General features: G+C 41.5%; 1 protein-coding gene across 1 annotated transcript in view; it reads left to right on the top strand.

Moving 5' to 3' along the window:
• The first annotated feature begins 8,933 nt into the window (after positions 1-8,933).
• Positions 8,934-14,973, top strand: part of PRTG (protogenin) — a 137,618-nt gene continuing 131,578 nt past the window's right edge. Inside the window, exons 1-2 of the mRNA XM_036268399.1 lie at positions 8,934-9,024; positions 11,167-11,469. Coding sequence (XP_036124292.1) covers positions 8,934-9,024; positions 11,167-11,469 — 394 coding nt within the window. The remainder of the gene's footprint in view (positions 9,025-11,166; positions 11,470-14,973) is intronic.

Raw genomic sequence — 14,973 nt, 5'->3', positions numbered from 1 at the left:
CTGAAAATATAGGTAGATTTGGAAGGGTCTCAATTACAGTGTGGGGGTGAAGGGTAAAGAAAGTATTCTAGGTTTAGGGAAAAGCACCTACAAAGGCTCAGAGTTAGGACAATTTAAGTGCTGTTCCGCTATCACCATGGATGGTTCACTTTGGCCTGAGTGTTGAATACATATAGAAAAAGATTGGCTATAAATATGTAATGGTAGATTGGGGCCAGATTAGGGAGTGATTAGAATAAAGGAGTTTATTGTTTAACAAATACTTTGGCATTCTACAGACAGTTAAGGGGGCAGTGAAAGTTTTGAATCAAAAGAAAAACGTGATCACAGACAAATTAACCTAGTAGTAACAATAACAATGAATTGGAGCATGGAAAGATTGCAAGATTTGAGGGAAGTCTGTTGAGAGCCCATTCTAATGCAAGGGCTTAGGTGAGAGGTACAGAGAATTGGAACATGAACAGTGGCAGGAGAAACTGAGTAGAGAACAGATTTTAAAAGATTTCAGAGAGAAACTTGGCAACATAGAGCCTTTGAGTGGGATGCTTCAATCAAATGTTATTTTGCATAATCCCTTTAACAGCTAATCAATATTTCTTCATAAGAATATTATGAGATGTGGGAGGTCAAATGTCTTGTTGAAATAAAAATGTTTTGCTTCTCCATTTTTCTTCACTTACCCTGACCTATGTATTCTTAGCAAACAGGGGCTTCTGCCCTTGTTATTATCATCACTGCTTTTCCTATGAATTTACAATCCTAAAAATTGTGGTAAAACAACACATAATATAAATTTACTCTTAACAATTTTAAGTTAACAGTACAGTATTGTTAACTATATCCACATTATTGTTTTTAATTAATTAATATTTTATTTTTTCAGACAGAGTGGGACAGAAAGAGAGAGAGAAACATCGATATGAAAGGGACACATTGAGTGGTTGCCATCCTCACGACCAACCAGGACCGGGGACAAACTGCAACCGAGGTACGCGCCCTTAGCAGGAACTGAACCCAGGTCTCTCTGGACCGCAGGCCGACGCTCTAACAGCTGAGCCAAACCGGCCAAGGCTAATTAATTTATTTTTGTTACAGATGTTTCTCCTTTTTTCCCCATTGACATCCTCCTACCCATCCCCCCCACCCCATCCCCAGCTTTGTTGTCCATGTCCATCAATTATGCATACATGCATATAAGTTCTGTGATTTATCTCTTCCTCCCTCCACCCCCTATTCTGAGGGTTGTTAGCTTGTATCTTACTTCCAGGTCTCTGGGTCTACCCTGTTCCTCAGACTGTTATGTTCATTATATTCCACAAATAAGTGAGATCCTGTGATATTTGTCTTCCTCTGCTTGGCTTGTTTCTCTTAGGATAATACTCTCCAGGTCCCTCCATGTCGTCTCAAAGGATAAGAGATCTTTCTTTCTTACAGCTGCATAGTACTCCATTGTGTATATGTACCACCACTTTTTTTTGTTGTTGTTGTTGGTTATTTGTATTTTCTTTTTTTTTATGAATTTTTTTATTTATTTATTTTTTTGTTACAGACATTTTACCTTTTTACCCCATTGGCACCCCCCACCCCACCCCCCCTCCACCCTGTCCCCGGCTTAGTTGTCCATGTCCATTGGTCATGCATACATACATATAAGTTCTGTGGTTTATCTCTTCCCACCCCCCCACCCCCCATCCCCTCTTCTGAGGGATGTCAGTCTGTGCCCTACTTCCATGTGTCTGGGTCTACTGTATTCCTCAGACTGTTATGTTCATTATATTCCGTATATAAGTGAGATCATGTGGTATTTGTCTTTTTCTGCTTGGCTTCTTTCACTTAGGATAATACTTTCCAGGTCCCTCCATGTCGTCTCAAAGGATAAGAGATCTTTCTTTCTTACCGCTGCATAGTACTCCATTGTGTATATGTACCACCACTTTTTTTTGTTGTTGTTGTTGGTTATTTGTATTTTCTTTTTTTTTCTTTTTTTTTATGAATTTTTTTATTTATTTATTTTTTTGTTACAGACATTTTACCTTTTTACCCCATTGGCACCCCCCACCCCACCCCCCCTCCACCCTGTCCCCGGCTTAGTTGTCCATGTCCATTGGTCATGCATACATGCATATAAGTTCTGTGGTTTATCTCTTCCCACCCCCCCACCCCCCATCCCCTCTTCTGAGGGATGTCAGTCTGTGCCCTACTTCCATGTGTCTGGGTCTACTGTATTCCTCAGACTGTTATGTTCATTATATTCCGTATATAAGTGAGATCATGTGGTATTTGTCTTTTTCTGCTTGGCTTCTTTCACTTAGGATAATACTTTCCAGGTCCCTCCATGTCGTCTCAAAGGATAAGAGATCTTTCTTTCTTACCGCTGCATAGTACTCCATTGTGTATATGTACCACAGCTTTTTGATCCATTGTCTACTGGTGGACACTTGGGCTGTTTCCAGATCTTAGCTATTGTAAATAGTGCTGCTATGAACATGGGGGTACATATATTCTTCCTGATTGGTGTTTCAGGCTTCTTAGGGTATATTCCCAGCAATGGGATCACTGGGTCAAATGGAAGTTCAATTTTTAATTTTTTGAGGTAGCACCATATTGTTTTCCATAGCGGCTGTACCAGTCTGCATTCCCACCAGCAGTGTATTAGAGTCCCCTTTTCTCCACACCCTCGCCAACACTTGTTGTTTGATGATTTGTTGATGGCGGCCATTCTGACAGGTGTGAGGTGATACCTCATTGTTGTTTTAATTTGCATCTCTCTGATGATTAGTGATGTTGAGCATTTCTTCATATGTCTCTTGGCCATTTGTATGTCCTGTTTGGAGAGGTGTCTATTCAGCTCCTCTGCCCATTTTTTAATTGGGTTCTTTGTCTTCCTTTTGTGGAGTTGTATGAGCACTCTGTATATATTGGAAATTAACCCCTTATCTGATACATCATTGGCAATGATGTTCTCCCATACAGTGTACCACCACTTTTTTATCCACTCTTCTACTGATGGACACTTGGGCTGTTTCTAGATCTTAACTATTGTAAATAGTGCTGCTATGAACATGGGGGTACATATATTCTTTCTGATTGGTGTTCCAGGCGTCTTAGGGTATATTCCTAGAAGTGGGATACTGGGTCAAATGGCAATTCAATATTTAATTTTTTGAGGTAACACCATAGTGTTTTCCATAGTGGTTGCACCAGTCTACATTCCCACCAGCAGTGTACTAGAGTCCCTTTTTCTCCACACCCTCACCAACACTTGTTGTTTGATGATTTGTTGATGGCGGCCATTCTGACAGGTGTGAGGTGATACCTCATTGTTGTTTTAATTTGCATCTCTCTGATGATTAGTGATGTTGAGCATTTCTTCATATGTCTCTTAGCCATTTGTATGTCCTGTTTGGAGAGGTGTCTATTTAGTTCCTCTGCCCATTTTTTAATTGGGTTCTTTGTCTTCCTTTTGTTGAGTTGTATGAGCATTCTATATATTTTGGAAATTAACCCCTTATCTAATGTATCATTGGCAATTATGTTCTCCCATACAGTGGGTTCCCTTTCCATTTTGATGGTTGTTTTTTTGCTGTGCAGAAGCTTTTTAGTTTGATGTAGTCCCATGTGTTCAATTTTTCCTTTGTTTCTATTGCGTTAGGTGATGTATCAGTGAAAATTCTGCTGTGTATGATGTCCGAAATTTTGTTACCTACATTTTCTTCTAGGTATATCCACATTATTATCATTATCATTATCATTATCATTATCATTATTATTATTATTGGTATGTGCCCCTACTGGGAACCGAACCCGGGACTCTCTGGTCCACAGGCCGATGCTCCAACCACTGAGCCAAACCGGCCAGGGCTATATCCACATTATTGTACTACAGATCTGTAGAACATTTTTCATCTTGCATAACTGAAATTCCATACCCTGGAATCACAATGTCTCATTTCCTCCTCCCTCCAGCCCTTGGTCAACCACCATTACACTTTCAGTTTCTATGAGTTTGATTACTTGAGATACCTCATATTAGTGGAATCATGCATTATTTGTCTTTTTGTAATTGACTTATTTCACTTAACATAAGGTCTTCAGTATCATTTATATTTTAGCATACAACAGGACTTCATTCTCTTTTAGGGCTAAATAATATTTCATTTTCTTACTCATTCATCTTTTGATGAACATTTAGGTTTTTTCCACAATTTGGCTATTGTGAAAAATATGGCATTCAATATGGATGTGCAAGCATCTTTTCAAGACCTTATTTTAAAATGTTTTTATTGATGTTTTAGTGAGCAAGGAAGGCAGAAGGAGAGACAGAAACATCCATGAGAGAAAGAAGCATCAACATTGATTGACTGCTTCCTGCACGCCCCCTACTGGGGATTGAGCCTATAACCCAGGCATGTGCCCTGAGTAGGAATTGAACCAGTGACCTCTCGGTGCATGGGTTGATGCTCAACCACTGAGCCACACCGGCCCGGCAAGATCCTATTTTTCAATTATTTTAGATATATCCACAGAAGTAGGATTGTAGTTCTATTTTTTAAATTTTTCGAGGAATCTCCATATTTTTTTCCATAGCAGCTGCATCATTTTACAATCCATGAAGAATTACCACCTATTTTCAAAATAATCCATTTTAGCCTTGGCCTATTTGGCTCAGTGGTTAGAGTGTTGTTGGCCTGTGGACCAAATGCTTCTCGGGTTTGATTACCAATCAAGGGCATACACCTGGTTTGCAGGTTCAATCCTGGCCCCAGCTAGGATCGTGCAGGAGGAAACCTACCGATGTGTCTCTCTTACATTAATGTTTCTCTCTTTCTCTCCCTCCCTCCCTTCCTCTCTATCTAAAAAAATCAATGAGAAATATCCTCAGGTAAGGATTAACAAAAATACATTTTTTTAATAAAAAAATAATCTGTTTCAGAATGTTTCTGATGGCAACATTCTGAACACTCATCAGTGAGGGATTTCTGGAATCACATGAAGATCACAGCATGTAACCCTCTTCCAGGGCCTGGCCTTCTAACTGACATAGTAGGATCTCAAAAAATATTTGTTAAATGAAAAACAACTCCAGACTTTTGCTGCATTTTCTCATTCTCTGTAAACATATACAAATGGTCTAATCATTCCATAAAACTAGACCCCAAAGTTGTGTCAGGAGACTTGAATTTGTTTAACAAAACCCAATCCCCCCCCCTTTTTTAACCTACCCTCAGATTTCAATTCTTTTATTTATTTATTTTTTGTAATTCTTTTTTGTTTAGAAACAGCGATGAGAGAGAACATTGACTGATCATCTCCTGCATGCTGGGGATTTGGCTCACAACCTGGGTATGTGCCCTGACCAGGAATTGAACTGGTGACCTCTTGGTGCATGGGTCGATGCTCAACCACGGAGCCAAAGTGGCCAGGGCCAGATTTCAGTTCTTTTAAAAACTATATAGGCCCTACTCTTTTCAGCCTGAAAATAATTGTCCTTGTTCTAAATATAAAAGCAAAGTAAGGCTTAGGTAGTTGTTTCTCTCAATGAGGTTTATCCTTCAAGGGGGAAAGTTTGGGTGGTTAAATAGCTAGGCACTTCTACCCCTTTTTCTGGACCAGTTTAGAAACTATTCAAAGAAGCCATTAGAATTGCCATCAGCATAATCACCAAACAAGTTAATCAAATTTGACTCTTAAAAATTTGATTATTTCAAAATTAAGCCAACTCTGAAAGGACAAAGATTTGTCACTATTGGGAATATTTTCTTATTAAATAATAATGGCAACTATTTATAGAGCTACGCAACGGGTACTTTCCATGCATTATATTATACCACAGCAACTATTGGTGTTATACCTATTCCCATTAAATAGATGGCTTTTGAGAGCATTATAACATGTCTATGTCCCACTGAAATTTGGAATGTAGCTGACATACACCAAAAACCATGCTTTTAACCACTGAAGTGGTTACATTGCTATATGCAAAGAACTGTGCTGGAATCTGTGGGGCATTCGAAAACTGGGAAACAAGCCCCAAAGTAGTTTATGTAGCTAGTATATCATATAAGACAAGTATTTTTTTCTTTATTGATTTTAGAGAGAGAGGAAGGGAGAAGGAGAGAGAGAGAAATATTGAAGAGAGGCAACATTGATTGGCCACCTCCTGCATGCCCCCCACTGGGGATTTGGTCCACAACCTGGGCATGTGCCCTGCCTAGGAATCAAACCAGTCACCTCTTGGTGCATGGGTCAATGCTCAACCATTGAGCCACACTGGCCGGTCATAAGACAAGTATTATACATGAAAGAAAATAGAACTGTCCAAGAAGACATGTAATGTGTTACTTAAAGAAGTATGCCATAGCTCTGGCCGGTTTGGTTCAACGGTTAGAGAGTTGGCCTGGGGTCCAGAGAGACCTGGGTTCAGTTCCCGCTAAGGGCATGTACCTCACTTGCAGTTTGTCCCCGGCCCTGGTTGGGTCGTGCGGGAGGCAACCACTCAATGTGTCCCTTTCATGTCAATGTTTCTCTTTCTCTCTCTCTCTCTCTCTCTCTCTCTCTCCCTCCCCTCCCACTCTATCTGAACAAAAAATGGAAAAATATTCTCGGGTGAGGATAAAAAATAAAAAAGTATGCCATAAATTCTGAAGCTAACAAGAATAGGTGTTTAGAAAAAAAGAAAGAAAAAAGAGTTTAAATTCTAGTCTTTAAATTTAAAGAACAGAAAGGATCACAGTAGAAAAAGCAAGAAAAAATCAGAAGACATTGATTCTATTTCCCAGTTACCACTTTTTAATAAGTGATCTTAGGTAGACTGTAAACTTGATATCATATGGTATAATTACATCATCATAGTAAGTTTTTTGCTGCCTAACATGGGACAGTAAATATATCAGAAAAGTTTGATAATGTTGTGTAATCACATTACATTTCATATATATTATTGTATTTCATATTAGATACAATGCTATGTTCTTCCCCAGGGCAAATCAAGGTCCAAAGCTGTCTTATAAGAATCAAAGTCTCCTATGATTAATTGAAATGTTAAAGAAAAGGCAAAGTGGCAGGTAAAAAAAGTTCTTTCCTTGCTTTTAGCTTAGCTCTCCCCTCCCCCAGCCTGTAGTTTTCTGATTTATTCAAGAAAGAGCATAAGAGCATCTTATTAGCAATTCTTATCCAGGAAATATGAGCACTTTCGGTCAATTGAAAGGGAACTGGGAGAAGAGGGAGTCAATAGGAAGAAGAATGCCATACAATAAAGAAAAATCTAGTTTACTGGCATAGAGAAAGACCATTTTGTGTAAATTTGATGTTTCAGGTATTTAAAACATCCTTGTAAACGTTTCATTTTACCTCTAAAGATTTTCCCTTTCCACGAACCTTTATTCTGATGCTTAAAAACTCATGTAAATATTAAGATTTTGGGGGCAATATAAGCCAAGGTTTTACTGTCTTCCACGCAGTTAAGTAGAAATTGTTAAGTAGACCGATCCTTATTATATAGTAAGGCGAGGTTAGTGCTGCAGATATTCACAGCAGATACTCAAAAACTGTTGACCACCCCCCTCCCTTTTTTTCATAAGAAGAATTTCTGGAACATGCTAAAGACAATGTGTTGATGTCTTAGTGACAAAAGCTACCATTCTGTCAGCACTTTTCATTAAGGTGAGCTTTTAGCATGTACCCTCATCATGTGCCACAGATTTAGTTTGGATTAGCAAATGCTAATCCACATGTAATGCTCCATATGATCCACATGTTTAGCCATCTAATTACATTTTTTAAATGTACCTTATAATTACTCTTGTTATGCTTAATTTTAAGAGATGTAAACAAATTCACGTGTCTTTCCTAGTCACTTTAACTTCTAACCCCGTGGTCTATCCAAGCCTAGTCCCCCAGAACGATCTCAGAGAATCCTGAAATCTCCCGATATGGCTTCAATTCTCAGGGCAGGGCCTTTTGTGTGCACAATTCTCACAACTCATAGAACTTGACTAACTTGAGAGAGATAATAAAGCATCTCCCCAAAAGGTAATTGTCCATTTCAGGGCTCTTCGAGGATGTTTTTAATCGGTGCTGCATCTGATGGGGACAAGGAGGATAAGAACTGTCCCCTAATGTGGGGCTTATCACCTAGAGATGCCTCCAGTCTCACTGACAAATCTCTGAAGTGGGAAATAGTCAGTTTCCCTCCACAGGGCCTCAGCGTGTGAGAGAAAGAGGGGGATGGGCAGGGGCCATCAGGGGAGAAGTCTCCGGCCTTTCCACGTCTCTCAACACCATCCCTCCCCCACCCCGCCCCCTCCTTCCCCAATCCTAAACAAGCCGGCGATAGAGGGGCCCCCGGAGCAGGCTGGCCAGGAGGTTGGGCCTTTGTGGCTCTGTCCTCGACGGTGGCGGGGAGGCAGAGGGGGCGGGGACGCGGGCCGGAGACCCTCAGCCGGGGCTTGACCCCCAGGTGCATTGTCCGGCGTGGCCCGCCCCCTCTCCTCTTCGCACCCGCCCCACCCCCCCGGGCCGCGACCGGGCCGCCACGGGACCCCCTCCCAGCGTCTCCCTCCGCCGGCCGCGCCGACCTCGCGGTGCCCAGACCAGGGGCCAGATGTAGAAAGTAGTCCCCAGGCCGGTAGCGGCGGTGCTGTCCACTCCGCCGCCCCCGCCCCCTCCAGCCGCTGCCTCACTCCGCCCCCAGGCCGGACTCTCGGGTCCCCCGCCTCCTGCGAGCGGGTGTCCGTGCGCCGCCCTCGCCGTGACCACAGAGAGAGCCGAAGGCCGGCCGCGCCACGCCACGCCGGTACCCGAGCGGGAAGCCCAGGCTGCACGCGTCCAGCCGCGGCGCGGGGAGCTGCGGAGGCGGGGGCCGGGAGGCGGGGGCCGGGAGGCGGTCAACGGCTGCGGGGCGGCGGGGGAGCATGCCCGCGCAACCCCGCTGAATGGCGCCTTCTCTGCGACCCCTCGCCCGGCCGCGGCCGCCAGGGATGCTGCTGCTCCGCGCGCTCCTGCTGCTCCTCGGCTCGGTTCCAGGTGGGCGCGCTTTCTTTTGCGCTTCCGCGCCTGTGGGCGCGCGTGGGCTGGGGAGCGAGGGAGCGGGTGCGCGTGGGGAAGCGGCGGGGTTCTCCGCGGTGGCGCTGACCACCGGTCCCTGTCTCCTCCCTGCACTCAGTCGGGAGCGGCTGCTGGAGGCGCGAGTGGCCCGCGGGGCAGCGTGCAGGGCTGCAGGCGCCTCTCCCAGCGCTTCCCGGGGCTGCGAGCTGCGGCGCCCGGGCGCCCACTGTCCACTCTCGCCCCTTCCTCCTCGCGCCATTGTCCGCGCTCCGGCTGCGTCCTCGCCCTGCAGCCAGCCTGGGCCGCGCGCCGCCCGCCCGCCGGGGCCGCCGCGGCCGCACGTGGCTTTATTTATATTGTTTCCTTAGTGGCAGACTAGCCACGCAGGGGGCCCGGGGTTCCGCGCCGCTTTCTGGATTTGCAGTGGGGACTCCCCCGCGTTTTTAGGGCGGGGGAAAGAGTAGGTGAACTCAGCGCCCAGGTCAGCACCCCTGGTGCCCCACTTTCCTGGATCCGGATAGAGCGAGGCGGGGACGGGAGGGGTGGAAGTGGAAAGAGAAGAGGGTCGGAATTTGCGTGGCCGGTTTGTGTCCCGGAGGGAATGAAGGTGCCCGAACCTGAGAAGGAAGGCACCTAGAGAGAATTTATTTCCACAGCCAGGTGTTTTGGGGGCAGGGCCTGAGGTGTGTACGAAACTGAAGGATCCTCCACACTCCAGGTTAGCCGTGCGCCAACTTGAAGGAACTAATTTTTTTCTTTTGCGTCTGTGTTGGTTATCCTCAAAGAGGTAAAAAGTGTAAAATGGATTTGGGGGGTGGGGGTGGGAGAGGTGTTCAGGCGAATAGGTGGTTTTATTTATTTACAGGTTACAAACCCCTGACTTAACTTTTTTTCTGCAGGAGTTAGTTTTCTGTTTGCATGAGAAAAGGATGAAAGTCAGATTTGTCGGAAACACAATGGGCGCCTTCCGGAGGGGTCCTCAACAGCGCGGGGCTGTTAGGGTCCCTCGCGTCCCCCTGGGCATACATTAGAAGTCGTCAGCCCGGGCGTGGGAGCGTGACTAGTGTGTGAGGTTACTGAGGACCTGCCTTGCTGAGAGACAGAGACCAATCCCGGGGATTTGTAATCATAGATTCAAAACAATCATGAGGAAGATGAAACGTTCCCTCCAAACCCCTAATGCTCTACTCAGCCCCAATCAGTATGCAAGACTTTAGCTGGTCTTTGCACTAAATGCAAGAGGTGACAGGGTATTGGGTGGTCATTGGATCCTGGAGGGGACCCGGGCGATATGTACACCTAGGATAAAGTCTGTCCTCTCCTCTGATAAAAAGTGTATTGGTTGACTAAGCAATCTCCTATCCCTATTAGACAGTAAGGACCAATTAGTCACACATTTTTTCCCAACATTTGGCAGTTCCAAAAAAAAAAAAGAAATAAAAGTTTTCTAATCCGATCACCCACTGAGTACAAGCAGCAAGAGTTACCAACTTTTCAAAGTCAACTCTTGTCCTTTAAATATCTACCTGGCGATGCAGAAATTAAGTAAATGGGTCTCTTTCCAAGAGAGGAGACAGAGAGAGTCCTTGCTATAAAACGGCAGATGTAAAAATGCAAACTTGTAATTTGTCACAAAAGATAAACGCTCTTCTCAAAGGAGTAGGTGCCTGGGCTCCAAAAACACTTCAAGGGACAAGGAAATAAACTTGCTTGTTCACAGAGTTGGAGTTTTGCTAATGATTTCTTGTAAAATTAGACTTTTACGACTTACTCTGTTCAAGATCTTTTTGACAAGCTTGTAAAAGTAGCAAACAGCTTGTGCTCATGAGTTCTGATGATTTTGAAACTCTAGGAAACTTGAGAACAGAATTCTTACAAGGCATAGGAGTTACTGAAATCTTCCCTATGCTTTTAGCGTAGATGTTGTAAAAGGTGATATTTCTAATTTGTTGAAAAGGTTTGCTGAAACTTAGATTGGGTTATTAAGGTGCTTCTGAGTTAACTAATATGGTTTGTTAAACATGGTCTTACTACCTTCTGAATATGTGTTTTACAATTGTGTATTAAGAAATTATTTTATACCTATAATTCTGGGTATACCTTTCCCCTTTTTTCTTATAGGAATGTGGTGCTTTAGCGAACTGTTTTTTATAAAAGAACCACAGGATGTAACTGTCACAAGAAAGGACCCAGTCATGTTAGATTGCCAGGCTCATGGAGAAATTCCTATTAAGGTCACATGGTTGAAAAATGGAGCAAAAGTGTCTGAAAGTAAACGGATCCAGGTTCTGTCTAACGGCTCTTTATACATCAGTGAGGTGGAAGGCAAGCGAGGAGAGCAGTCTGATGAAGGATTTTATCAATGCTTGGCCATGAACAAATATGGAGCCATTCTTAGTCAAAAAGCTCATCTTACCTTATCAAGTAAGTGTTTAAGTCCTTGACTGTTTTACATTTTTCATTGCTACATTCTGATAATTTCTTGACTCATTTATATGCTAATCATGAAGTCATACAAATATTAGGAATTTTCCTGGAGATATTAATTGATGCCAGCAAAAGACATGCAGGAAAATCTGAGCGGAAAAAATGTAAATTCAAATGAGTGATTGAGAACAAAAGTCAAATTAGGTTTAGAACACCAAAACCTGTAGAGAGATGACTTTATATAAAATTCAGTGTTTCATACTATGAGGAGAGTTGAGTGTAAAAGTTTGGTCAACACAACAGCAGTTATTACAAAAATCTCATCTTTTGTAAAAGAATAATTAAATTTTAAAAATTACAAGCAAATCTTTCTGCTTTGTAAATGTCCCTTGAGTGCTAAATCTGTCTTATACTCCAACCTTGGTTTTCTCTGGCTTCTTTAAGATCACCCATGTTGCTTTTAATTGTTAGAGGGGCATTGGTCAGTAACTCTCAGGCCTTTGAAGTATTCCTAGTCTTTTCCTGCTGAGAGAGAAAGAGATTAAGGCCATTTCCATATTATGCCTAATGGATTTAAACCAGATCTGCCCACTTTTTTCCAGTTGTCATAAAGTTTGCTGTCTAATGATTTTCTTTGTATTAACAGCCCTATCAGATCAACCATTTATCCAGGTGATCCATTGGTGGTTGCCCTATTGAGTGTGAAGATAACCCCAAGAAAGATAGGGTATTCCTTGTTCCCACTGGAGGCTGTCCACTTCTTCAGGTGATCAGACACAACAGCTTAGCACTCAGCATTATAGTAGACAATTTAATTATTAAAGGGAAAAAAAACCCACACAACTGTATCTTTTAAATAGCTTTATAGGCATCCAAGTTAAATACTTTTGTTGATCCTCAAAAGATAGATTCTGCACTATATCTACAAATTGATCATTTAAAAGATGAACAGTAGGAAGAGGGAGCTCTTGAGATAAAGGCATCATCTTTAGGAATTAGCTTCTTCAAAGTCTGCACAGTTGAAATTTAGGAAGCTGTTGGCAAGAAGTTTCCTAGGTGATTTTATTACAACTGTCTGTGGTCTTATCTATGTCACCCTTGTAATAATAATTTATTTGTATAATAATGATTAATTAGAAAATAAATTGCAAGCAAACATTTTTATATTGAAATATGTCAGAAAAATTTTCAGTTCTAGTCCCCTCCCCTAAGAATAGCATGAACCTGAGAGGATTTCTGATAAACTTTTTTTTTTGCTGTAATCATTTGGCCAGTTTTTATTTTTGTTGTTGTTGCTGAGTAATGGTTTTTCTGGGCAGTGCTGTTTTCAGGAGAGTATGCTTTTTATAGTATGTTCTGTTCATTTAAATTTTGTTTTATGTAGAATTGTTTTAGAAAATTGTAATTTTTCTATTTTTTCGGGTTTGAGAAATCTTGTTTTTTCATACCCAGAAACTGTAACTGGTATTACCTTCCTAGAGAAGAGATGGGCAAGATGGAAAGATGGAGGGGGTGGTGGATGGTCCTTGAAAAGATGAGGCATTTGTCATGGCCACAATTCATTTCCAGGACCTCTGACAGAATTCAGGGGTACCCAGAAATACTTTGAAAGGGTACAGAGCTTTCAGATTTCATAGTCTGAACAATGTAACAAATGTTGGTAACAGCAAAACAAATGATAGTGTTGGCTTTTTAAGCATCTTTATAAAAATTAATGATAAATATTTAATTATATGTGAATCATTTTTAATGTGAAGAAGTTTTCATAGTATAAGTATCAAAAACTTTCCAGCAAAACTATTTAGAACATTGCTTTGTTATTAAATATCACCTGTAGTCAGTTACAGGGACCCCACTTTTTATATGAGTACATTTTATTTAACTCTGAGGAGGTATTTTGCTGAGAAATTGCATTCAGTAGTATAGATTTTAAAATAAATGAATAGTGGATGTAGATTTTTCTTTAGAAATCTGAGATTTCTTAGAGATTCTGAACTCACAAAATTAGTTCTGATACCTAAGCAATGTCCAATGATGCAGGCTCAGATGACTTTATCTTGCGTTCAGGGTAAAGATATAATAAACAGGAAGAGAATAGGCATTAAGTGGACATTTGCTGTTGTTTTTAAAGCTGGTTCTCTACTGGTTATTGATAGCAGTAGGGTGCAAGTATGTTCTTTTTATTTTCTGGTCAAAGATTTTGTCAGCAAGCATTGGTTCAAAAGTGTAATAATACAGCACCTGGAAATCTAAAACTTTAATCTGGGCAAGTTTTAGGTTTTTAACACACAGGCAATCAAGTCTTGGTTTCTAAATTTAGGAACTAGAAGCTGAAAGTTGCACTCTAGGCAAGAATTCCATTATTCATGTGTAAATTAGGAATTCACAGGGTTAAAAGGTTAGAAACTGGCCAGGATGAGGTTTACCCTTGTGATAAAGAGCAGATGACCCTCATTCATTGGCCAAAGCTTTCATGTAGCTCTTCTGCAAAGTTAGCGATTGCCACGAATTGTTCTTGAGGAATGCAGAAATTCGAATGTGAGTAGGCCCTTCCTTAAGTGTCACGGTGGAACCTTATCTCCCAAGCACATCAGAGCCTGCTTCAGGGACAAGGTTCCTCCCCAAAGGCCTGGAGGCTTTGCTTTCCTGTTGTTCATCCAAGCACAAAAGAATTTGTCTAATTTAGCTTATCTAAGGCACCCCATTTTTTAAGGAAAGTATAGGGTTAAAGTAATATTTAGGTGTTGTTTTTTTTTTAAGGGAATCCTTTTTATCAATAGCTGTTTTACATTTTCATGTAATTGGAACCGAAAGGGGAATGATGTGGGAGACCCTTTTTCTAGTTGTATACAATAGTTTGAACAAGATTAAACCGTTTCCTATAAATTTCAATATTTTAAACTTTTGGCAAATCAAATTTTCACTGTCATGGGTGCTATGTCTTCACTATGTAAATAATCTAATTTAAATGTTTTAGAAGTAAGAAATAATCTATGGATATCTTGACGTTTCTTGAATTCTTAATGTTGAAGTAAGATAAATTTCATAGGAAAGCATTAGTGTGGTAAAATGGTCTCATATTTCAACAAGTTTAAATTAAGATAAGAGACATTTGAGAGAAGTAAAGGAGGAGGCGGGTTGTGTTCTGTGATGTGTAAAAGACTGGCTGTAAGCTAGTGATTGAACAGGAAGCTAGTTGTTTATTTCCTTTCCATAAAAGGTGGAAATTGAAGTCTTAGGGTAGAGGGAAAGAGAACATAAAGCTGGCTTATATTTTGTAGGTTTTTCAGGATGATTTACTTAGGTGGAAAATACTTTTTTAAATGAGCATTTATTTGTAGCTGGAAGACCACAGGAATTGTAACTTTATGATGGACTTTTTTTCAAAATGTTGGGGTTAGTTGTGGCATTCCTAAAGTTGTTGGTGGGGGGTATCCATTTCTATAACTTTAAAAGGAGATTTATTGATTGTTTTCCATGAATAAAATGTTTGTAACTCAG

This window comes from Molossus molossus, unplaced genomic scaffold (assembly GCF_014108415.1).
Source record: "Molossus molossus isolate mMolMol1 unplaced genomic scaffold, mMolMol1.p scaffold_m16_p_1, whole genome shotgun sequence".
Lineage (NCBI taxonomy): Eukaryota > Metazoa > Chordata > Mammalia > Chiroptera > Molossidae > Molossus > Molossus molossus.
This window is presented reverse-complemented; position numbering and strand designations above follow the sequence as displayed.